At 41.1% G+C, this 26,799-nt stretch overlaps 1 protein-coding gene across 1 annotated transcript in view; it reads right to left on the bottom strand.

Moving 5' to 3' along the window:
• Positions 1-3,095: 3,095 nt before the first annotated feature.
• Positions 3,096-26,799, bottom strand: part of NUDCD1 (NudC domain containing 1) — a 69,048-nt gene continuing 45,344 nt past the window's right edge. Inside the window, exons 8-10 of the mRNA XM_060243316.1 lie at positions 19,591-19,716; positions 5,707-5,863; positions 3,096-4,115 (exon numbers count right to left, since the gene is read on the bottom strand). Coding sequence (XP_060099299.1) covers positions 3,823-4,115; positions 5,707-5,863; positions 19,591-19,716 — 576 coding nt within the window. The 3' untranslated portion in view covers positions 3,096-3,822. The remainder of the gene's footprint in view (positions 4,116-5,706; positions 5,864-19,590; positions 19,717-26,799) is intronic.

Raw genomic sequence — 26,799 nt, 5'->3', positions numbered from 1 at the left:
TTAAGGGAAAAGCTATGATCTAGTGGGATAGAAAGAAAATGAGATTGATGAAATTATGCATGGGAAGAGAGTTGTTGTTTTTTTATCAGAACACAAATTCAGAATCAAGTAATGGATAAAAGAAAGTTCTTTACATAGTGTAATTATGGAATTAGCTGCCACAGGTGATAAACACTGTTAGATCAGTTTCAAGTCAATTTATGGATGAGAGGCCATCAAACCCTACTAGGCGTGATAGTTGAGCAGCTCTTCCATTTAGAGGCATCATGCCAGCTGGCACTGGAAGCAGTGGCCAAGGACTGTTGTCTTCATGTTCTTCTTGTGTGTTTCCTGGATAGACAGAGACGGCCACTGTAGGAAACTAATGATTGAACTAGAGGGCTTAATCTAGCAGGGCTCTTACTTTTTTACTTTGCCAAGTCAGGTTGCTTCTGAGTTTGTACTGCTTGGTGCATCTGGACAGTTTCACAGAAGTATTCCTGGAGCCGTTCTTCCAAGAGACTATTTGATGATAGTTATCCTCTGCTAGTGGCCCATTATCACAGTGTGGCCATGAGCAGCTCACAGACGCAAGGGCAGTTCTAGAGGGATTACAGATTTATGATTAACCAGAAACAGCATTGTGTGCCATAATCTCAAAAAGAGCAAAAGCCCTTTTCTGGTTAGATTTGCTGCGTCAGTAACCTGTTCTCCAAGTCAAGGTCCATTTGCTGTTCATCTCTTCACTTTATTGTCTATTATAATAATAACTTCAGGGGGAAAAATGACAAGGATGTTACTTTCATTGCTTAATCTGTCAAGAGAATGAAAATTAGTTTTCAGTAGTTCCAGGCTTCATAAATAGGATTCTGAATGGAATAGATGAACCATTGCATAATAGATGAATTGCTCTTTTATGCTGGAGCGTTTCATCAGATGGTAAAATCTTGTTTCACAGCTGGGCTGGCTGATACAGGTAGATATTAGTTTTTTCCTGTAGGAGTTGATCGCCTATCCATTATTGTCTTCACTCATTAAGCTTTTAGGAGATTTAAACTGAGATATAAGCACAGAGCTAGTTATGCTTAGTTTCATGTGCACTGAAAGAAACCCCCCTGGGTGTTTGCTGTCTCCAGTTCTAAAGACCTGAGCTATTTCTACCTTTAGTAAAAAATGTTCTCCCTCTCTTCCTCAAATGCATCCTCATACACAATTTTGATGTAACCCATTATTCTTCCATACCTACAGAATAAGTATCTACAACTGCATTCATACATATTCTTCCCACATGATGCTTGCCTCTGCTCTGCCCCTAACACTGTTTTGTCTCCACCCTCTCCTACCCCCCAGGATAAATTCTAATCTCCTTCAGGAAAAGACCCACCGTTTTGCAAATATCATTTTGTCAAGATCCAACTTCGAAAGCTAAGCAGGGTTGGCCCTGGCTAGTATTTGGATGGAAGACCTCCAAGGAATACCGGGGTCATGACATGGAGGCAGGCAAAGGTCAACCACCTTTGAATGTCTCTTGCCTTGAAAACTCTTGAGTTCACCCATAATTCAGCTCTGATGAGACGACACTTTCCACCACCACCAAAGCACCATCTACATTTGAAGAACTATTTATTTACTTCATTTATACCCTGCCTTTCTCTCCAACGAGGACCCAAAGTCCTCCTAACATTTTCCTAAGTTCCATTAGGCTGAAAATGTGTCTCCTAAAATACATTAGGCTGGAAGCGTGTGTCTGGCTGAAGGCCATCCAGCTAGTTTCCATAGCAGAGTAGGGATTCAAACCTGGTCAACCAGATCCTAGTCTGACACTAACCACTATGCTAGGAAAAAATCTGGAATGCTGAGCAATACTATCCCATTGAATTAAAAAAAGATGTTACTAACCGACTGGTGGTATTTGGAAAAACTGATGAGATTAAATCTCAACTGGTCAATTTCAATAATCCACAGAATGGAGCTAGGGCTGGTGTCAGTTTTTAAAAACATTTGTAAAATGTCAATTTTTAAAAACAAGGATTAGTTTCCAAAGTTTGAGAAATTGGCAGAGTTACCTGAACACCAGGGCAAGAAAAGATGGAACAGAGCAAAGTCTCTTTCTGGGTCAGTCCTGGATCACATATTAAGCCTTCTACAGCTGCAGAGCAGATATCCTTCTGCCTGTGCAATACTGTTGAACATTCCCCTCCCACACTGTTAGTATAAGCACAGCTACACATCAAGTTCAGTGCATCTTCTCTCTTATTCCTTTTGACTGTGATAGCTATTTTGCAACTTGCAAATTCAGATCAAGTCGTATTCCCTCTCTTATCTGAGCTACAGTCTCCCTCCAGGAAGATTTGGCTGTCCTCTTCCAATCTTTGTCTTCTGCCAGCAGGTAAAGACTTTTTTGTTTGCTCCTTCCTGCCCTATCGCTTACCTTGAGAGCCAGTTTGGTGTAGTGGTTAAGTGTGTGGATTCCTATCTGGGAGAACCAGGTTTGATTCCCCACTCCTCCACAAGCACCTGCTGATGTGACCTTGGGTCAGCCACAAGTTCTCTCAAGGCTGTTCTACTCAAGAGCAGTGTTGGGAGGTCTCTCAGCCCCACCTACCCCCCATAGGATGTCTGTTGTGGGGAGGGGAAGGGAAAGGAAATTTGTAGGCCACTCTTGAGACTCCTTTGGCTAGTGAAGGGTGGGGTATAAATCCAGTCTCTTCTCTTCTTCTTCTGATTACTGGTATATATTTCCTTCATATATGTTTTAATTTTAATTATTAAGATGGGTTATTATATGTAATTTTCAGCTGCCTTGGTGGTCCTGATTGGGAAGGTGAATAATGAATGAAATGAATAAACAATTGAACCTGCCTTATAAAGAGTCGGACCATTTGTCAACTAAAGTCAGCATCATCAACTCTGGTAGCATGCAGTGTCATGTTGGATTGGTGTGTATTATAAATAAAGATTATTTCAGAAATTAAAAACAAAAAAAAACCCTCTGGTAGCAGCTTCCCAGGATTGAGGTCTCAGACTGGGATTGAACCGGGGACCTAACGTGGCAAAGCGCATGCTCTACTGCTGAGCCACAGCCCTGCCTGTCATTAGAAAAACACACAAAAGACTTGAAAAAAACATCCTATTTTATTTCTAAAATGCCTGTAGATTTTCATCGGAAACCAGAATACAACCCAGTCTGATCACCACCATTACAAATAATGAGATGGGCTTAGCTTCAATTAAAAAGATGCCTGAGCCAAGCTGATGTTCATATTCCTCCTCATTTGTTCAATGAGCCAAGTGAAGCCATTTAAGAAGAAGTGAAACATAACGTGGGTGGGTGGCGGGGGAGTTTTCGTACACTTTAGGTTACAATTTAATTATCTGGGATATTTTTCTAGTTTGTTTTTTTAAACAGGGACTCGGTTTGTTTTTTTTTACCTTAGTAGGATAGATTCTATGAAAATAAAAGACTAGCTACTTCCATTTTATTTTTAAAGAGTTATAGTGGAAATCTGTTCGTAAAAAAACCAGCAAATAAATCATTTTGCACATCTAGATCCTGCCCACTGAAAAGGGTTGAAAGAGAATGGGAAAAGAAACATTTCTCATAACATTAGATTAAGGCTTCCAACAAATACAACATATTACTGATGCTTAAAGCTGGATTTTTTGTCCTTCTTAAGTATAGGCAAATTCTAACATACAACTGATCATGCTGTTAAAATAATAGTACATGTGACATGTTGCTTTTGCACCAATATGCCATTGTACTTTCCAATGCATTTATAAAGTCATTATTTTGAGCTGCAAGTCGAAAGCAGAGAAGTCAATGGGATAGATTTTTGGCCTTCAATTCTCAGTGCTTACTTTTATTATAAACAGGATTTTTGCTGTGAGAACAAATAATCTTTCGTTTGTTGCTTGAAACCCCAAAACTGGGTCGTGGGTTTCCAGAGTCGCTACCAGCTGTTTGGCAACTAGCCCTACTTGTCTTCCTTCTTTTCTGTTGTAGAGGACGGTGGAAAGAGGAGTCGGCTGCCGATAGATAAACACTCGCCTCAGGCACTCGCAGAGAGCAGAATAGGAATGGTTCGGGGCGCAGGCCATGAATTTCTTGTCTTGTTTGGATGCTTGCACATAACCTGAAAAGCAGCGAGGCAATAACAGTAGATATAGTTATCCCAGTTCAGTTCAGGCTCTGCAAGTCTCTTGGATGCACGAACACACAAAGCTGCCTTATACAGAACTGGACTCTTAGTTTATTGATGATGTACTTGTCTACTTAGACTGGCAAAGGCCTTCCCTTGTCTCAGGAAGTGGTCTTCCACATCACCTAGTTCCTAATACATTTTCAACTGGAGATGCTAGGAATTGAATCTAGGAACTTCTGCATGCCAAGGTTATGCTCTACCACTGAGCCACAACTTCTCCCTCCCCTTCTGCACCTATGCATCCTCAGGACTAGACTACTATAATGCAATCCACATGGGACTGCTTTTCAAGACTGTTCATAAGCTGCAGGAAGACAGCATTAAGTGATAGCCATGTTCCTGAGCAGTGAAGGAATTTGAAGAATATTATACTAGTGCTCCAAATTATTAGTTGGCTCTCTATAGCTTTCTTATTCACCATGGCTTTTATTGCATTTTTAATCAAAGGCAATACATGGACAACATACTTATAAGCATAGTTAAAAAAATACAGAAGCAGGAAAGTCAAAGTAGTACTCAATTAAGTGTATATATAAAATCCAAGCACATAGTACAAGCTGACATAGCAATAGCCTAAAGAAAATAACATGACCACATGACCAAATTTTCTATATGCTTCTGAGCACGCTCAGAAATGTTGAGTTATGTCTTCCTAAGTCACAAAATAAGTGAACCTCAACATACTTTAGGGACTGCCTTCTTCTTCAAGTTCCTACATGATCCTCCATGTTATTATCAAATTGTAAAAAGGATTCAAAATGCCATTTGACTGTTTTAATGCTTAACAGGGAACTCTGTCTGGGTGGAAAGGCAGCACATAAATGATTTAAAGACGATCTTTGAGGTAACTAGGAACATCTTTGTGATCTCTTTGTTTGAACTGTTTTGAGATCAAACTAGCCCTAATGATCCTATATATTTGCCACAAACCTAGCTCTGTATTATTGTTTGCTAATTACAGTATTTTCACTTCAGAACTGTCCACGACATTATTAAAAACACCACTCCTCAACTCCCACACAAAACCACTTTTATCTGCCATTTAAAAATTAAGAATGATCACACCAACTGCTGATGAATTTTCAATCAGATGATGCATGACAGTTTGACTCCCCTGATAATATTGACAACAACAAAATTGGCATGCTGTATAATGTGCCTGGATTGCTTCTGAAGGATTGCATTTGGAGCTCATCTAAAATAGTCTAAAATAGTTTACATCAGTAGTCGTAATTGACTAGAATCATTTATTCAATGTTCCCCAAAAGCTTTCCTGCACAAAACTGATCCCTGGTTAATTCAGAAGAAGGCTGGGCGTGACAAGAGAATGGAATAGCTAAATACTGATCTCTATTGCCACAGTAAGTTATTATTTGGCACGATAAGCTGCTTCCAAAATAAATTCCATTTCCTTCAGAATTGTAGGAATAGTCAACAAGTTTCTATCAGGGAACTGTGGTATGAATGATTGCCTGAAATGGGAAAGGTTTAAAGAGAATGCTGCAAAGTCTGGTTTCTGTACCTAAGGCATTGAAAGTAGAAACATGCTCCCACATGTCCTGCCAATCTGGGCGTGGCTGCCAGAGAAGAGCGTCAACATCATGGCGCAAGCAAAAACAGGGCATTTCCTTGGGATCCACCACCGCTGAGAAGAGATACTGGTTGCTCCCAAGATTGACCTATGCAACATCAAACACAAAATTAAAACATGTTAATACTTACTCTGTAAGTATGATTATTCCTTAAATGCATCAGTGGCAACAGGAAGAAAACAGTACTAATAAAACCCCCTAGTTTCTCAAGGAGAGGGCCCAAATGAAGTGACCAAATTTTGAGTTCTGCCTTTCCTTTAATGGTCAGCTCATTTGACCAAAGGTCTCAAGTCAGGATGACATACAATATCTTAAAAAAAATCCACAAGTGCTAAAAGCTTATCAGGGATTCAATTTATTGCAATGGTTCATTCAGGACCGTATCTTCATGGGTATGAGGCTATTCAAACACATGAAAATAAGATCAGTGCACCTTCCTAGCATCCCTGCCCAGGGCCTGAGCTCTGCACATGAAACAATCATAACTATGTCGTTAGCACCTTAAAAGGGCTTACTGCCCTGACTGGATACTCCAAGCTAGCCCAATCTCGTCAGATCCCAGAAGCTAAGCAGGGTCACCCCTGGCTAGTATTTGGATGGGTGACCTCCAAAGAATACCAGGGGCATGATGCAGAGGCAGGCAATGGCAAAACCAACTCTAAACATCTCTTGCCTTGAAAACCCCACCAGGGGTCACCTTAAGACAATTGTGACTTGACGGCACTTTTCATCACCACCACGGGCTTACTATGTATTAAGACTGTCAATAATGAAAGAAAGTAAAGGTATCAAACCATTAGTGTTATTGGCTTGCATCCTACCACTCAAATGAACTCAGCAAAGCTTGAAAACTTCCTCCGGCCTAACGTATCGTTGATTGACACCAAATCAATTCAACTTATTCCACTGCTTTATAAAATAGTTCTTTCTTGGTCCGTTGAAAGAATCAAGAATGCTACTATTGTTTTTTTTTAAAACCTCTAGAAAGCTCTCTGGTTTTATATTTTATATTTATGGATTCTATTCTTTGCACCCTCCTATTACTTATTGCTTTTGGCACAAAAGCAGTCCATTTGAGATTATAAAAATTTCAGTGAAACAGCCTATAAAGATAAATTTCCAGAGAGAGGATTCACTAGGGAAACCTCAGTGTTTCCTACATATCGCCTAGCAGCACACTGGATTTCACTGTCTGTATTCCATGCATTGTCTGCAATAATAACATTGCTGCCTGCTTCTTCAATCATATTCTGATTCATAAATCAACACTGCCTGAATCAATATGACTCCCTAACTTATCACCTAACTGTTATGGGAATCCCAGAAAGCACTGTAACTAAAGTAAAGTTTCTGTATGATCATAATTCACAGCAGATCCTATATTCTCTTCTTCCTTCTCCTAAGCCCGACATTGTTTTTTTAAAGATGCAAAGAATACTTTATTAAAATATGAAAGAATAAACAGAACATCAACAATCTTAGTGAATAATTTCAAGGAGCATGGTTATAAGCACATTATAAAACAGAGATAATTAAAATAACTACAATACCAGAGGAATATGTTACAACTAAAAATATTGTTAGTGGTTATCAACATAAGCTAAGAATTGATAATAAAATTAATAGGTATAAAATTGAGCATGAATATAAAATTAAATGCCTATTATATGAAGAATTCCACTCCTGTGTCATAGCGTAAAAATCTTGTGCAAGAGAGAAAAAGATATCAATAAAAATGTGTGTTAAAAACAGAGCGATGACGTGTGATAGGGACTGATAAGCGGAGGGACGGTGGCTCAGTGGTAGAGCATCTGCTTGGGAAGCAGAAGGTCCCAGGTTCAATCCCTGGCATCTCCAAAAAAGGGTCCAGGCAAATAGGTGTGAAAAACCTCAGCTTGAGACCATGGAGAGCCGCTGTCAGTCTGAGAAGACAATACTGACTTTGATGGACCAAAGGTCTGATTCAGTATAAGGCAGCTTCATATGTTCAAGCGCAGCATTGTTGAGACTGCACTCTTCCTACACAACTTAGTTAAAAATCAAGAAAGCATATTTGTGAGTGAGGTTCCTGTACTACTTAAGACCAAGGCTTTTTTTGAGCAGGAATGCACAGGAACGCAGTTTTGGCTGGCTTGGCATCAGGGGGTGTGGTCTAATATGCAAATGAACTTCTGGTGGGCTTTTTCAACAAAAAGCCCTATGCTAAACAATGGTGATGTCAAGGGGTGTGGCCTAATACGAAAATGAGTTCCTGCTGGACTTTTTCTACAAAAAAGGCCCTGCTTAAGACAATAAACTCCAAGGCCACTAAGGTACAGGAGCAGCACAGCTACCAACTCTGGCCTAAGGAACTCCTGGAAGCTGGGGGATGGACCCTTGGGAGGGCAGGGTTCGGGGAAAGAAGGAGCCTCAGCAGGTATAATGACATAGATTCCACCCTCCAAAGCAGCCATTTTCTTCAGGGGAACTGAACTCTGTTGTCTGGAGACCAGACAGACATTCAACAGATCTCCAGGCCCAGTTGAAAGGGCTAATATATGTATTGTGAAGCTTCCCCCCCCCCCCCAACCCGCTTTTCTTCCACAGCACCTCTAAGCTGGGCTTGTTTCTGCTACAAGAGCCTTGCTGGGGGAGGATGGACTGTGAGGATAACGGAGGGGACGATACACATTTCCAGCTGCATGTCCCTTTCGAGCTTGACGTTACACCTTGCATCCCACATAAGATGGCAGGTGAGCCCTGCACTTGATGACATGGGTCTACTACTATTATGTACTGGTTGGATCTTGGTACCAGAGAGTAATTGTATAACACATCATTAATCCAGCCTAAACCCATTGATTTCAACAGGTTTAGAAAGGGATTGTTCAACAGAGGACTGAACTGCAAGAGTTTAGCATAAGGAGATGCTGCTTATCAGGTTTCCTCATCAGATACCTTTGCAGGCTATGAGAAGACCAGGTTTGGAATTCAAAGTGAAAGTTTAATAGAAAAGGCAGTGGGCCATCTGGTAATCTCACTTTCTCACACTCGCCATAAACTACTGCAATCTCTTGCTGATCAGTGTAATGGAGTTATTTGAAATGCTCCAAGATCAGAAATTGCACCATAATTTTCTCAAAGTACTTTACAAATGAAGTCAGCCACCATAGCTGAGAATTTCCATACTATTTAGCTTACATGCTACTGCTTCTGAGAGGTTGGTTCGCATCACAAAAAATAGGCTACAAGATAATTAGGATGTTAACTGCAAAACAAGAAGCCACAAAAGGCAGGCTGGAATCAAGAAACCGGGAGACTTAGCTGCCGACTCTCAAAGGAATTACACAACATTGCTAAGAAAACTTATTTTTCCACACATCAAACTGTTCATTTCTTTTTCAAAAAACTGCCTATTTCAACTTTAGGAATCATATTTGCATTTTATCACATGACAGAATCATTGCATAAAAATACTATACAGCAAGCACAAACCCTAGATGTACATGAAGCTGGACCCCACCAAACATTTCCGCATGCATAGCAGTCCTTGCACAAGCAAAAGAGTAAAAATTACCCATCTGCTTGCATGACTTGAGAATGATTATATTTTCACTATTTTTTCTGGATGTGCCGGTGGATTGCCAGGCACCACCCCTCTCCACCCCCGGTCACCAGCGTGGGGAGAGGCATCTCAAAATTGGGAAACCCTGGAGATTTGGGGCTGGGGCATGAGGAAGACAAGGGCCTCAGTGGGGTATAATGCCACAGAGTCTGCTCTCCAAAGCAGTCATTTTATCCAGGGGAACTGATCTTTGTAGTCTGGAGATGAGCTGTAATTCCGGAAGATCCCCAGGCCCCACCTGGAGACTGGCATCTCTATGCGGGGGACCTAGCACAAGGTATTGTTCTCCGATACAGTTTCAAAATCTAACTAAATGAAATCATGCGGACCTTCTAATGTACTTTTCAGCACAACATATGTACACTGTTACTTCTTTAAAAATTATATTAAAACGCCATGTGAAGCTGCAGCCACTGTGCTGCTGCTATTGCTTTCACAAGCAGAACTGCATGAGACACATTTTGTTTACTGCTCACAGGTAGCTAGATGCAACCTGCAGCTTTGAGTCCTTCAGGGACAGACCAGTCACAAATGTTTCCATTTCAGAATTCTTGTTTTATTTCTCACATATTCAGTGACATAAAAACATTATTTTTCTCAACAGCGTGAGATCTTGTTTACTAAACTTTAAAAAAAAATGCACTAAGTTATGGTGCTTTGGGGCGCAAGTGATTTTATGCCATTCAAGATAGCAAATTACATCTCAAGGATTCGTTCAGCTAGTGGAAGACTTCCCCTTATGCTTTATATTCTTCCACTTCCTTCCCCAACACAGCGCCCCGGGATGCCATGGTGCCCTCAGGCACTTCCCCCAGGTGGGGCCTTTGTGAAGGCAGAATCAGTGACTGGCTATATCCTTACAAATATAAGGGGCTCTTCACTTGGATCCTCCCATCTGCTCACAGCAGAAGAACCCAGAATCCTAGCCAGTAGCCACAGATAGGCTGTGGTAGAGGTTAGGGAGCACCACAGCAGTTAAGTACCCCTCCCCCAATTGTTTTCTAGGTGCATAATTTAGGTTTCATTTTCCCTTTCTGCCATTGTCTTCTTTTGTGTGTTTGCTATCCTCACCTGAGTTTAGTTTTTGTCTATGTATATCCTCCATCCCCTTTCTTCTTGCCTGTGCTTGACTCTGCCTCTGGTGGCAGCCATTTTGTAGTTGCTCCTGTCCCGTCTCAAATTTCCAAAGGTACCTGCTGGCTTAAAAAGTCTGTGGACCCCTGTGGTACTGAAAGAAAGTGGCTCTCAAAGATAATATGAGAGATGCTTCAGCAATTTCTTCAGTGGAAAAGCTGGCTATGCGCATGTACACACTTTTAAAAGCTGATTTGAACTTTTGTTCAAACTCTCACTCTGAAAGTGCCAGTGCCCTGAAATGGTGATTATTTATTTTGAAAAAATATTGGAAACGCCTGAAGTCAAACATCAAAACAAGAACTAATCTGGAGCGCAATTGAATTACAAGCACACCAGGACAAGGACTAAGGTCACTCCAGGTGATAGAGGGGCCATTTCCTGCTGACCAACTTTAGAATGCCCAACTATGTTTTGGGTGGAGACAGCCTTTAGGATGTTTTGTCTTTGTGAGACAGCCTTTAGGAGAAACATCGTGTTCTTCGAAGTATTTATTTGACTTGAGATTCATCTCCCTCTCTCCACATGGCTTTATTGAACCCTCAGGGCAGCTCACAACAGTGTGTGAAAAACAGACAATACATATTTCACAAGATTAAAAATCTGAAGCTTAATCAGAATAGCAGGACACAAGGGGAGGGACTGTGACTCAGAGGTAGAGCATCTGCATGGCATGCAGAAGGTCCCAGGTTCAATCCTCAGCATCTCCAGTTAAACGATCTGGCAGTAGGTGAATTGAAAGACCTCTGCCTGAGAGCCTAGAGAGATGCTGCCAGTCTAGGTAGACAATACTGACTTTCATGGCCCAAGGGTCTGATTCAGTATAAGGTGGCTTCATGTGTTCAGATAACCAGCAATAGATAATACAGCTTCAGAATAAAATTCAGCATTCCACCCAAATACATATTTGGATAGGAAAATTATTTTGTGGGCAGGAACAGGTTGTAGGAAAAGGAAAAGAAAACCACCTAGTTCATTGGTAGGGTTGCCAGCTCTGGGTTGGGAGATTTTTTGGGGTGAAGCCTAGGGATGGCAGATTTTGGGGATGTCAGGGACCTCCTTAGGGTAAAATGCCATATAGTTCAACTTCCAAAGCAGCCATTTTCTCCAGGGAAACTTGTCTGTAGTAATAGCAGTTGTATTGGCAGGAGATCTCCAGGCCCAACCTGGAGGCTGGCAACCCTATTTGGGCCTGTGCATGTTTGCATTAGAATTTGTTGGCTACTGTTACCAACTCTGGGATGAGAAATGCCGGCAAATTTTGGAGCATTTGGGAAGGGTAGGGACCTTGGCAGGGTACAATGCCCTAGAGTCCACCTTCCACAGCACCCATTTCCTCCAGGGGAACTCATCTCTGTAGTCTGGAAACCAATTATATAATACCAGGAGATCTCCGGGTCCCACCTGGAAGTTGGCAATACTTTTACCAGCCAAAGTGTTAGCTGCATACTTCCGGTAGCCCATTAATTTTAAAGAACAGAAAAAGCTCACCGAGACAGAATTCGTTAGTATTCTAATATAGAAAAAATAATCAGTCTGCAAAAACAATTACATTTTCCCAGGTTGGAGTGCTTTGAAAGACAAAAAAGAGTATGAAAGTGGGATTACTAATGCATCAATCATTATTAAAAAGAGAGAAAGGCACATAAAATACTACTAATTACAGCCATTTTCCTTAATCACCAACTAAGCAGACATACGATATGAACATTTTCTGGACTACTCAAGACAAACTCCCCCTACAGTGTCCGTTTGTCTCAAAATGACAACATGGCTGTATGGGGTAAAATAATCCTGCAAATTCAGATTAAACACAGCAGTCACAAATCTGAACAAGAACTGGCCCACAAATGGAGCAGATTCAATTGCGTCTGGGTTCCAACAGCACAAAATAATGTGCATTTCCATGTTAAGGAGCCATTATGCAATGAATAGATGCAAGCTACCTTTAATCATTAACTGGCATCAATGGGAGCAGATTGAAAGCTGTAATGATTTGCTATAACTCATAATTTATTTTAGAATGGAACTGAAATATGGAAATACATTTTTAGACATACGGTATGTATGCTTCATTTCCACATTTCTTTTTATCTTACTCTTATCTATGCTAATACCTTTTATAATGCCAATAAAGGAAATTGCTGACTGTGAATTTGCCATGTACACAGCAGTAAATACAGAACTCCAGCATTGTTACATTAAGAGATTCCCATGTTAATTTCAAAGTAAAATGTAGGTTAGGGTTTGTAGAATCTTTCGGGCTCAAGTGCCGTGTTCTACTGGAGAAAGTTTTCCTTCCAGACGTTTCGTTCTCAGCTGCGGAGAACATCCTCAGTGGCGTTGCAGCCGGAGCAGGCGCTCTGACCTTCTTGGCTGCTGTGCATTGCAGCCAAGAAGGTCAGAGCGCCTGCTCCGGCTGCAACGCCACTGAGGATGTTCTCCGCAGCTGAGAACGAAACGTCTGGAAGGAAAACTTTCTCCAGTAGAACACGGCACTTGAGCCCGAAAGATTCTACAAACCCTAATGATGTTACCAGCCGTGAAAACCTGAAATCTTTGATAAAATGTAGGTTGCTTTGAGAAGCAGCTGCCTTTTTGAAAGGTCTCCCCTTCTCTATAGTGCCCTGCATTAGGCTGTCTTTGAACTTATGGAGAGATCAGAGTGCAAGGGAGCTATTCTATAAAGATCCAGACCTCAAGAACTCTTTGGACAGCAAAGGCTCACTTGGTAACACTCATCTGTTAAAGTGTTGTATCCGTCTCTATCTGAACATCATTTTTCATTGGCAAAGAACATGCAATTACACACCAAGGAACGTACCAAGGCAAATGATGCAGACTTTGAAGAGGCAGACTCCATTTTGCACTGTAATCGTACCCCACTACTGATGTTTAAAACAAAGCCCCCCCCATAAAGGTTTGCAGAGTGCTTGTTGAGTACAAATATAGTAGACATATCAGAAATCTGAAAGGACATAAAAAGCAGGGCCTTTTTGAGCAGGAATGCCGTTCCTGCTGGCTTGGTGTCAGGGGTGTGTGGCCTAATATGCAAATGAGTTCCTGCTGGGCTTTTTTTCCTACCAAAAAAGTCCTGATAAAAAACATACTATCACTCCAGCTATGAAAATTAAGTCATAATGGAGGCTATTGCAAACAGGTCACAAAATGAAAAGATGGCAAAAATTTACAAGTCTTCTAGGACTTAAAAGTGGGTCATGAAGCCTCTGAAAGTGGGCTGTGAGCTGGCCCTCTTTAATGGCCACCCCTGTCCTTTTCACTGCTCTGTTTTGTATTTAGGAAATCAAGACCTGACCTTGGAAATGGTATCTTCCCTGTCATGCATTGAGTTTGTGTATAAAGTGCCATCAATTCACAGCTGACTTATGATCCCAGCAAAGGGTTTTCAGGGCAAGTGAGAAGCAGAGGTGGCTTGTCAGTTCCTTCCTCTGCATAGTTTTCCTTGGTTGTCTCTCTTCCAAGTACTGACCCTGCTTAGCTGCTGCGATCTGACAAGATTGGGCTATACTGTGCTGCTTTCTCTCTCGTCATATATCAGTTAGTATGTTTTCTTCACAGCATATACATGTTGATCAAGTAAAACATGTTCTGATGGGCATTATAGTGAGTTTCTTAGACTCTTAAATAGGACTAGATGGAGTGATAGAGGAGAGGGTGGTCAAAGGCTGGAACATAACCTCCAAATGCAAAGGCTGTGTATGTCAAAATATGGCTTGCTTGGGGTTCACAGTGGAGACTATTGTGCCCTTTGTGTGATGTTTGCTGGTTTCTCAAAAACATCTGGTTATGGAATGCTGAACCAGAAGCATGTCAAGTCAAAGTTACCTGTAGTGCCAAAAACCCCTGATCCAGTCTTGGAGTCACCACACCACGCCAAGTAAATTTGACTTGTGGGTTACCATATTAAAAAGTTTGGGAACTATTTTGTTAGGGGACCCAACTGAGGAAAGAGACTATGTTCAGGGTTCTGATGAGGGCTGAATGAAAAGCACTAGATGCTAGGGATAAAGGACAGGAGACAGCAGAGAAGCAGGACAATCAGGAGAAGGCAAAGAGACCTATCCTGGGCAGGTCTGCTGTAATTCCTGTTTTATTCAATGGAGGTTACTCCCAGGAAAGTATTCTTAGGACTGCAGGCAAGAATGTCTAACTGGCCAAAACGAGTTGGACTAGGTGAAAACTCTGGAATGATCCAGGAAGGCAGTTCATGTGCTCTCTTTCCACAATGCCACAGGGCACTGGAACACTCCTGACAATACTCTATTTCATTTAGCTGTCTATATATAACCTGTTCTTCTCACAGTGGGGACTCCACTTCATTTATTCCGAGACTGTGAGGAGTGTGTGTTGATCTGTGTATTAGAGATGTATTCTGCGGCTCCATTAGGAATGATTGTGAATGTATGAGAAACTGAGCAAAGGACACCGAAATGATCCTGAAATTCCAGAAAGGACGAGTTCTCTTTCTCTCTTCTTTTATTTTGAGCTTTGGTTGCATTGCCCCAAAGTGCATGACTCTCAGGATGCTTATGTATTAACATTATGGACTTCGTGCCATGTACATTATGAGTTGGATGCATTTGCAAAGAGGAGCTTCATAGCACTTGGATTTAAAAAGACATTGTCTATGCAGGACTCTTGGCTACTGCAAATTTTGTAGTAATATGACAAAAGTATTTGATGAATTTATATTGTTGATGTTAGATATTGTTCTACGCAGCATTTATAATTGCATATTTTGCATTCACATATTGTGTAATTTGCATTGCATTTTGGTGAAAATTGTTTCCACTGCTATTTACACCGAAGCCAGTCAGAGTCCACAACTTCCATGGCAGGGCTGCGATTTAAGTCGGGGTCTCCCAGGTCCTCATCTGGCACTCTAACCACTATATCATGCTGGCAAACCTCCCACAATGCTGCCTTCTCATCTTTGTCACGCCATCTGATCCCCTGGCAGAATCCAGTGCTAAATAACAAATAGGCAGAAGCCTAACCCTAAATAAGTCAATTTTAGGGCTAATGATAATGGAAAATTTTGATTCCCGGGGTTCTTTTGAGGGTAAAAAAAGAGTACTGCACTAAATACTGTAATCATTGAACCAGTGTCTGGTCTGTCACATGCTTTAAAGAAGCCAAGGTAACTGAAATCATCAGTCATTTTAGCATCCTGATTAAAATGGCCCTATTGACAGTCTTCTAAGAATGTGACAAATAGGTAATTAAGAACAAAAACCATTGGCACTGAGCTTGCCTAACTGGCAATTATCTCATCCTGATGCATAAAAGGAAGCCCGCACCTCTCATGAATTGCCTGTTATCTACCCAGTGCCTTTCTGTTGCTGTCACTGGCAATATTCTTTCCAGCTAATGATTCTGGATGATAAATGGCAGTAACCTTTTGACTCAGTTGCAAACAAGATGAGTTGTTATTCTCACAACTACTTAAAAATAAGCAAAGGAGATGATTTTTACATGAACAGCACGTGTTTGCCATACAGTCTTCAAAAAGAAAGGAAGGGTAATTATTCGGACAATAAGGCTAACTAATTCAGAAAGTTGCTAGTGTTACGTTGCGTAAAAGGATTTCAATGCACTGCTAGAAAGCATCGCATTCCAAATGTATAAAGGTGCAATGCTCACCCAGGCCAAAAATGACTCTCTTTCAATGAAAGCCTTCCCCAAGAGCTACTAAGATAAATTCAAGGCATGATGCCTGGATAACTGATCATTTCTTGGGTCTGGCAGTGGGCAGATAAAGCTTTAATAGAAAAGGCAAGGCTTCGTTGGCCAAAGCACAGAGAAGCGGCCTCAGAAGATCTACAGTCCATAAAATAAAGATTTCCATCACTGGCTCCAAGATCCATCAGCCAATACGTATCAAAACCAGTATTTCCTCTAAGCTGTTAGCGTGAGCTAGCTCACAGATTTTTAGCCTCTGGCTCACGTATTTATGTCTTAGCTCAGGAAAAATGGCCCCAGAGCGCAATAATTTATGCAGTAGCTTACAACTTTAATACCAGTAGCTCACAAAGTAGAATTTCTGCTCACAAGATTCCGCAGCTTAGAGGGAACATTGATAGAAAAATATCTAGTCTTTTCTGTAGTTTCAACTGAGGTTGGCTCATGTTTTTCATCCAGATCCAAAAGTATGTGGGAGCTCTGATGAACACAGAGAGCTTATTGTTTACAAATAAATTTGGATTTATATCCCACCCTCCACTCAGAATTTCAGCGTCTCAGAGCAGCTCACAATCTCCTTTACCTTCCTCCCCCACAACAGACACCCTGTGAGGTAGGTGGGGCTGAGAGGGCTCTCACAGTAGCTCCCTTTCAAGGACAACTCCTGCAAGAGCTATGGCTGACCCAAGGCCCTGCTAGCAGCTGCAAGTGGAGGAGTGGGGAATCAAACCCGGTTCTCCCAGATAAGAGTCTGCACACTTAACCACTACACCAAACTGGCTCACTACACCAAAATGACTGCTATATTCATTAACTGAAAAAGGTATTTTACTTAGTACCATCATATGACAGCACATACAGCAACAGTTAAAAAAAAGAGAGAAGGCATCAACTAGTAGCTTTTGAATGACCAACTGAAATGAATCTCAGAGGTGGTGGTAAAAAGGCTGTGAAGTCACAGCTGACTTATGATGGCCCTGTAGGGTTTTCAAGGCATGGGAAGCTTCTGGTACAGATCCAAATGACTCAGACAACTGAGTTCTGCAAGTGACTCAGACAACTGTGGAACTAGTGTAACTATCACTTGGGGGCACTCTGCTGTCAACCATAACTGCAAGTGCACAAGGCTGCTAAGTCGCTACTCCCCCTCCTTGTGACCAGACAGCAAGCAGCCAGAATAGTGATCAGATCCGAATTAACTGCTTCCGAGTATTACCAGCCATCAGTGATTTTTTGTTGATTCAGTTTCTATTATACTTGGTAAGGACAAATACGTCATATTAACTAGATAAATGGAGCAGCAGTTAGGAAATCATTAAGACGGAGGTCTTTTGTAAAGCCAGAAAGAGATTCTCTGCATTCTCAACTGATCAAGTTCAAGAGAGCCCCTGGTGTAGCTGAGTATACTGGGCAGCCCTGCTGCTTCCAGAACCCCAGGGCAAGAGTGAGCAAAGCTGCTGGAACACTTTGAAGGAAAGTATTTTCCTTATGATGACCTGGGCATCTCCTCAAATACTTTGCAAATAAGAGTACAAGGGCTTGCGAAGGCATTGCCCCAAAACTTAGTCCAGAGGACTGTATATGCCACAGAAAATCCAAGTCCTTTGTGATTTTAAACCCACACCTCCCTCATGCCCTGACCTGGATAGCTCAGGCTAGTCTGATCTTGTCAGATCTCAAAAGCTAAGCAGGGTCTGCTCTGGTTAGGGTTTGGATGGGAGAATCTCCAAGAAATACCGGGGTCACTATGTAGAGGAAGACAATGGCAAACCACCTCTCAGATGAACATATAAACCTGCCTTTTAATGAATCAGACCCTCAGTCCATCAAAGTCAGTATTGTCTACTCAGACTGGCAGCAGGCTCTCCAGAGTCTCAAGATGAGGTTTTTCATGCCTGCTTGCCTGGACCCTTTTTAGTTGGAGATGCCGGGGATTGAACCTGGGACCTTCTGCTTACCAAGCAGATGCTCTACCACTGAGCCACTGTCCCTCCTTCTCAATGTCTCTTGCCTTGAAAATCTCATGGGGTCACCTTAAATCAGGTTAGGGTTTTTGTTTTTTAAAAAAAGGTGAACCACCTCTAAAAGGAAAAAAAAAACATCTCCATAATTTGCTGCCGGGGGGGGGGGGGGAAGAGGGATTAGAACAGAAACTAATACTCAATCTTAGGATCACTTTCAAAATGTAGCTATTCTCTTTTACAGTAAGAGGAGAATAACAGCAGAAGTACAACTGTACACCAGAACAGACTATATTGTTGAGGGAGATTTCTGGACTTTCCGATGACTATGTAGTTTTAGAATCTGGCTCACTGATACAGAAATTGTGTTTGTCATCTTCTGCTATTCTCTTTGCTGTATGTGCAACCCTGGCTGAAAACAAAGGTCACTACTGGCCTTAAAAGCAGAGATGTCTCAGCTGCCTACTCAGACCTATTTTTCTGCTGGCTGTTTTAAATTCTCTCTGCTCCCAGTACACTCACTTCAAAAACACTGAACAGAAATTTATCTTTTATTTCAGCACAAGCAGAGAGAGGTATCCCTATTATTCTTGAAAACAACTTTTTAACAATCACAAATCTCTGGTTTCCTTTTTAAAAAGCCCCACCTCAAACTAACCTAAACTTGTTACAAGCCACCCATTTGAGGCTGCTGTGCAGATGGTTTTTCTACCCTTCCAGTTCATGGAAGTGGACCGTCTTATGTGAGTTTGCAAATCTAATACAACATTCCTCATTGGTGTATTGTTGGGATAGACTCTTTATAGATTGTGTCCATCATCGCCTATTTTCCAATGTGTTCTCTCACATTCTATGGCTAACAATGCTCCAGATGCTCCTATGTCTCTGGTACAAAGTGCCATCAAGTTGCAACTGACTTATGGCAACCGTGTAGGGTTTTCAAGGCAAGAGATGCTCCAATGTGGCTTGCCATTGCCAGCTTCTGTGTAACAACTGTTGAATTCCTTGGTTGTGTCCCACCCAGATTCTAACCAGGGCTTAGCTTACAAGATCTGAAGGGATCAGGCTAGCCTGGGAAAGCCAGGGCAGGGCAGACAGACCTTCTCTAAATAGGCATTAATCCAGTTACTAAACAGTTCAAATAGGTATGATGTTATGAGGGCCTATGAACTGAGTGTATTTGGAGTGGGGAGAGGAGACAGCCAATAGGTGCAGAGGTCTGGACAGAGGCTACAGGACAGAGAGTGTGCCCATTCCTCGACCTCAATCAGCCTCCCCAAACTGCAGTCTGCGCCACTGGCTCAATAATATCGATTCTCATTGGCTCCACATAGAGGACAAAGGTAAAGAAAATGGTACAGGAGAAAAATGTTAAAAGGATCTAAGACACTAAAGTATTATTTCCAACTTACCACATGGGTGACCTTCTGGGTGTTACCATCAAATCTGCACAAACTTGTGCTGTCTTCAAGGAACATATCACATTCTTCCAGCTCCTGAGCATTACATGGAGGGTTTTCTCTGGTAGAGTCTGGATTCTGAAATCAAACCATTTTTTTTTTTTTTAAATTTCAAGCGGATGTGCAGGAGTAGTAGTTAAAACATTATTTAACAATGACAAATGAAAATTCAAACATAAGCAGTAAAACCTTGCTTTTCTCCCCAATGGGGACCCGAAGTGGCTTATATCATTCTCCTCCCCTCCATTTTATTCGCACAACAGTCCTGCAAGGTAGGTTAGGCTGAGAGAGTGTGACTGCCCAGGTCACCCAGCAAGCTTTCACAGCATGAGTGGGGTTCAAACCAGATCTCCCAGATGCTAGTTCAACATGCTATACCACACTGGCCCTCTATCATGATATCCTACTGAATCAACTACTTGAACAGAAGAATAGCTGTGCTTGGAAGGATCAGTGGTCCATCTAGGCCAGCATTCTGTTTTACACTACATCAGACCAGATGCCCCTGGAAAGCCTACAAAGCAGAGCATTGGTTATTGCCTTTGACTATGAAGTTTCCACTTAAGCAGAATAGCTGCAACACTTGATGGATCCTCCATGGATGTATCCTCCATGAATCATCAGTCTAAGCATGGAGCCACACAGCCATTCAGCTGCCAGTGTTGGGATATTGACCAAAACCTTTTGGATTACTAAAAATTCAGTTATGAAGGAAGAAAAAATACAGCAGAAATAGGGTTAAATAAGAGCTAATCCTTGTGACTTGGTCCCTAACTTTAGATTGTTTAGACAATTTTTACCCTATCATTCTACTCACAGTGCACTTGAGGCAGCTTGTGATAAAAGTAGATAACAGTACTCTCCCTCCACTCCTCTCTCAAAAAAGCAAACAGAAGCAGATATACAATAACAGCAGAGATAAAAAAAAGTAGTACAGATCAAAATACAGCAGTAATCCAGAAGTCATTTCAGCAGTCACTGGAATCCCTCCTAAAAGATTTCAATGCAATAAAACAGTATAGGCTACAAGATCATTGGTTAGTTCGTTAGTGTGCTCCAACTGGATCAAATTCCAAACCTTGACCAGCTGTGGAAATCATTTGCAAGGTCTTCAATCTGTATGTAGGAAGAAAAGCGGCCTGTTCACAGGCTCAAGGAAAAGACTCGTAAGATTAAGTGATTTGCACATTGGAGTTCAATTACTGGGTTATGAAAAGCAAGTAATGGATCCGCAACACCTGTAGGAAAATAGGTCAGCAAACTGTTGACAAAGTGGTTATGTTGCTTAACACAATTGTAGAACCATTTGGGTATATTTGTTCAGTATTAAGTGAGATTTAAATTTCTGCGTACCAGCACGATGTTTGTTAGAAGCAAAAGAGAAACATACATTGAGATTTTTGCTCGTGAACAGACTGCTGAACAAACATTTTGGTCTCTGGTGTTCTTGACATTGTCAGTCATCTGCCTTCCCTTGTCTGAATACTCAAAGGGCAATGTGGATAGAAATTTTGCTTCAGTTTTCAACGCAGGAGTGCCAGAGAAAAACAGAGGAGATTCTCTGGGTGCCTGAATGACTTCCTCGGCAATTCTTCCTTGCACACAAACTGAAACCCAATTCTTGAACAGAATTGAACTTGGTCCTAGAAGATTATCTCTGATGAGAAAGTGAAGCACAGGGGAAAGCAGAATTTGGATTAGGCTATAAAGGAGAAGCGTTCAAGAGAAAGGGAAAAATATTTTTCTTACTTATTTAATAAACCAGGCAGGGCACTGAAATACCTATGCTGAGATATTTATACAAGCTACCCCAGTGTACAAGAAACAATAATGCCCTAAATGTACTGTTTTTAACCTACAACAAGCAGGCATTTCTCACATTTAATTTTCTGTGGTTTTCCCAAGGAAGATTTGGTTTAATTAAGAAGTCACAGTTAGTTTGAAAAATTATACAACTCTGTGTAAACCAGGAAAAAAACTAGTCTCACTCTGTTTCCTGGGCAACTGTTCGAAAGGACAATGAACAGAGCTTCTTAATGAAGAGAGGTGATTTATTATTTTTAGTATTTCTAGTCTTAAAACAATGAAACATTTATTTGATTTGCTAAGAAGCAGTGCTAAATTTATTTGATTCGTTAAGAAGGGCTAAAAAGGAAATATTTAAGAAAATTTCTAACATGGGGGAATAAGATTATTTCATTGACACTATGGCTCCTTGACAGTTTTCATGATCATGCATTACTTTGAAGATCTATATTGCTACAGCCCCATGGAAGCCAATGGGACTGTCAACAGGATGTGGAAACTGTTGTTAAGTCACACCTGTATGGATAAGCCCCATGTGGTAACTGCCCCTTGGTCCCTCCCTAAATTTGAGCAAATGAAGGAGAAGGCAGTCTAAATCCACTGGTCCTTGAAGGGTCAAACTCTGCTTAGGATTGCACTTCCAATTGCCTCTCCAACCTGTCTACATGGAATTAACATACAGATCTCACTGGTACTTCCATATACATGCCTTGCTGGGAAGGAGTTACCACAGCAAGCCAAACTACGATTTCCCAGAGTATCTATGACCTGAACAGAGGTAGACTGGTAGAGGATGGGCAGAATAGGATAGCAAACCTGAGTTAATGCTACTTATGCACCACAACACCCTAACCTAGATAGGAATATCAGATTAATGACATGAGGCAAACCACCTCTGAATATCTCTTGACTTGAAAACTCTACAGGGTTTCCATAAGTCAGCTGTGACTTGGTGGCACATTTCACCACCATACACCACGGCTGAAAGTGCATCATTATCTGAAAGTCATGACTGCTTTCTCTACCTTGTAATCCATTTTTCTACACTCACTTCAGTGCCATAGTGGTCATAAACATTAGTGGTCATAAGGATTGTTCAGAATTGGGATGAGATAGTCTTTTTTATAGCAGATGACATTAAAAACAGTGCAATAAAAATAGTACACAATAACCAATGCATTACAATTTTTCACAAGTATAAAAATCACACCTCAATTCCCTTTATAAAAATCCAGAACAAATCTATTGTACACATTTTGTGGGGTGAATAGAAGTGTGGAAATACAGAATATGGTTATTATTTTGCTATTGTACTAAAAGGTGAGATAATGCATCATGATGTAAAGGGACACACAGACTCCTAACCAGTGTTCCTGAGCTGAGCTAGTTCACAGTTCTTTTAGCCTCTGGCTCACATATCTTTGTCTTAGCTCAGGAAAAATGGCCCCAGAGCAAACTAATTTATGCAATAGCTCATAACTTTAATGCCAGTTGCTCACAAAAAAGAATTTTCAATTACAAGACTCCACAGCTTAGAGGAAGCATTGCTCCTAACCTGAGAAGATCACAGGCTAATGTGCAGCCTCTTGACCAAATCAAATCTCAGATTCAGTCCTGGGCTGGGAAAACCTAAGTTGGTGATGTATGAAGTTAGGAATCCTGTTGAATCTAAATAGAATGAGTTGAAATATGAAGTGCTCAAACGTGTCTAATTTTAATTAGATTTCTGAGCACCTAACATGCTCAAGAATGGGAATTCTCTTTCTCCCAATACCTTGTTATGGTTTTAAGAGCACAGGATTCTAAAGGTGTTCATTATCTATGTATTTTTAGGTTATCTACATATCTTTAGGTAAAAACTATACTCAGGGGGGGAAGTTCAGATTATCACTTACTTCATTTATACCCCACTTTCCTTCCCAATGGAGACGCAAAGCGGCTTCCATAATTCTCCTCTCCTCCATTTTATCCTCATAAAAAACCCTATGAAGTCAGTTAAGGTCATAAGGATTGTTCAGAAGTGGGATGAGATAGTCTTTTTACAGTTTTCCTTTCTTGCTGAGATACACAGCAGAATCCCTGTGATGTCAGTTAAGCAGAGTGTGTAGGACAGGTCTGAAATCATCCAATGAACTTCCATGGCAACATGAAGACTCAAAGCTGAGTTTTTCCAGTTCCCAGTGACACTCTAACCACTACACTGGCTCTTATTAGGAAGCAGATCTAACAAAAACATCTGAGTAATACAGCAGCATTTTACAGTTGTTACCAGATTGGATCCAAAGAACCACAAATGGATCATTGTGTGGAAATGATCTGTAGAGCCCTGCTCCCCCTCAAAAGTTCCAGAGGGCAGGTTCAAATTCCCCACCGTCCCATGAAAGCTCCCTTGGTGGCCTTGGACTAGTAGCAACCTCTCAACTCAACCTCCCTCACAGGGTGTGAAGATCAAATGAAGGAGGGGGAAATGGCATTGTAAGCCACTTTGGGTTCCCACTGGGGAGAGAAGCAGGGTTTTAATACTGAAATAATAATAAAGAATGACATAGGCCAAGGGTCCCCAACCCCTGGGCCATGGACCGGTACCAGTCCGTGAGTTTTGTATAATTATTTCATTATATATTAAAATGCAATAATAATAATAATACGACACTGGATTTATATCCTGCCTTCCACTCCGAATCTCAGAGTGGCTTACAATCTCCTTTATCTTCCTCCCCCACAACAGACACCCTGTGAAGTAGGTGGGGCTGAGAGAGCTCTAACAGAAACTGCCCTTTCAAGGACAATGCTGCAAGAGCTATGGCTGACCAAGGCCATTCCAGCAGTTGCAAGTGGAGGAGTGGGGAATCAAACCTGGTTCTCCCAGATAAGAGTCCACGTACTAACCACTACACCAAGCTAATAGAAATAAAGTGCACAGTTGTATCATCCTGAAACCATGGACCACCCCCAATCCGTGGAAAAATTTTTTTCCATAAAACTGGTCCCTGGTGCCAAAAAGGTTGGGGACTGCTGACATAGGCTATGGTATGGGTAACTGAATAGTTTGGAACCAAAAGATTCTACTCCCACCTACCTTGCAAATGAGTCTGTGATGGACTGCACTTTTAAGAGCTTTGAAACACTGTACAAACAGCTTTGAGTGATAGGCTGCTCTAAGCAATCTGACTAGTTAGCGACAGCTGAGCAGAGAAAGACTTGAGAACTGCATGCTGAGAGATTCAGTCAGATTTCTGCCTTGATTGAATTGAGTAACAATAGTCTGATTTCAGCCTTAGTTGAGAAGAGTCAAGTACTGACAGTATCAGAATTCAGACCTGACTGAGAGCGGTTTAACACAGATGGAGAACTGGGGGAGGTTGGCAAAAAAGTGGGTAGTTAGAAGACTCCCATTCAGGCCAAAAAAGAGGATAGATCTTCTTAGAGAGAAGAAAATTCCCTACCCAGTCAAACAGGAACTTAGCTCTGAAGACTGCAGAGAACCCTGGTCTGGTGTGGCTTGAAACTGCCTGTAAATATCTTAAGAGTCAGTTTGAAAACTCAAGGTAAGTACTAGCAGGGTTTTTTTTCTGGAGCTCTGGAACCTCTTTGTGGAAACAAAATTCTCAAAAATTGTTTAAAAGATCGTGAGGGGCACCTGTGTGTTTCTCCTTCATTCCCCTCTTGAGAGTTCCAGCACCCCTTTTTCAGCGGGGTGGGGGGGGAGAGAACACCCTGAGCACTGGTGTTTCAAGAGAAGGGGTTTGGAAACAGTGTAGCAACCTTCTGGAAACCAAAAGAGTCAGAGAGTACTCAAAGAAAGTGTACTGGACTACTTGGGAAAACACTGGAACAAAAGCCTCTTGACATAAAGATTTAAGTAACTGTGAATAGCTTAAGAAACTCTCATTAGCCTGAAACATAAAAACTAAAGTCTGTGCATGTACTGGTTTTACCCGAGATTTCAACCCCCAATTTTACCTGATGTTTCATAAAACATGTTAAATAAAACATTTGTTACTTTTGAATTTAAAAACTTCTTGAATGCCATTTAAGTTGTTTAAGGTAAAGTGAGCTCCTGATCCTTCCCCTCAGATTCTTGGGCTGAGCAAACAGCCAAAATATCGTATTGTGACAGGGTGGGGCAACCAGAATTCTTCAAGAAAGAAGAAAACAGACAACTAGGGCAGTTCAGTCACAAAAGGGAAAGGAAAACAGAGGGAATAATCTTGCCTCAGAGGGAGGGGTATGGTCATGGCTGTCATGGAGCCCTTGAGGTTTTTTTGCAACAACGTATGGGTGGAATGGGAGATTTCTGCCAATTCCCTCTTCTCATAGCAGCCCTATGCGACAAGGTTCCTGAAGGCCTCATATCCTCAGAAGTGGCTTTTTTGGTGGGAACACAGAGTAGAAGGAGAATAGAATTGGCAAAGATTTACCCCTAGAACTTTGCTTCATTTGCAGTTCTCTTTTATCCAACCAGACTTAATTTTCTTACAATTACAGCATGTGACAGACAGAAATAATGGGAGAGCTAACTTTTAAACAGACGCCAATAGGTGGACCTTAAAAGGGTTCTTTTTTGGTGACATTTTAAAGCCACTCATTGATTAAATTTTAATGTTAATTTGGTACTAATGATATCTTACTTCTACTGTTGTGAAATGCATTCTCATTAAGAGGATGATAACTTATGTGTCCTTAGGAATTCTGCAAAGTTTCTCGGATCATCTAACATTCATAATTTTAACACTTTGCTTAGCATGACAGTCAGTGCCACAAATGAATACTGTTCAAAGGAAGGTTTTAGAGTACAATGATACTTAGGCAGATGATACTTAGGCAGATGGAAACTATCAAGCCCAAAGATACATCTGTCAAATTCTAAACTACATTTACAGATATAATACCCTACAGGTTACAATAAATAATCTAAACTGATGCGGGACCACAAACTCCCATAACTATTACCTCTCAATATTATTCATTAATGTTATCAATAAAAAAAACCCTATGAAAACTCAAGAAGTGCTTTATCACTGCAGTGAGTAAACAGACTTGACTGTTTGGTAATATTAATAATTTTTTTTCAAAAGGGAAGATCTTCCAAATATATAGTATGTCAGTGCAATATTTTACTGCCTGAAATATATTGAGCTATAAACCTTGGGAAGGGTCATGCTTGGCTTGTGTTCAGTTATACGAGGGTAACTTCTGATATCCCAAAGAAACCAGTATTCAAGCAACACTAGATGCTTCTAAATTTTAAAAATACACTGTGAAAATTATGCTTTAGGAACCACTTTTAAAGTTGAAGATATGTCTTCTAACATAAAACCAAAGTCAATCTCTCTTGAAGCATTTGACAAGATT

This window comes from Heteronotia binoei, chromosome 7 (genome assembly GCF_032191835.1).
Source record: "Heteronotia binoei isolate CCM8104 ecotype False Entrance Well chromosome 7, APGP_CSIRO_Hbin_v1, whole genome shotgun sequence".
Classification (NCBI taxonomy): Eukaryota; Metazoa; Chordata; class Lepidosauria; order Squamata; family Gekkonidae; genus Heteronotia; species Heteronotia binoei.
This window is presented reverse-complemented; position numbering and strand designations above follow the sequence as displayed.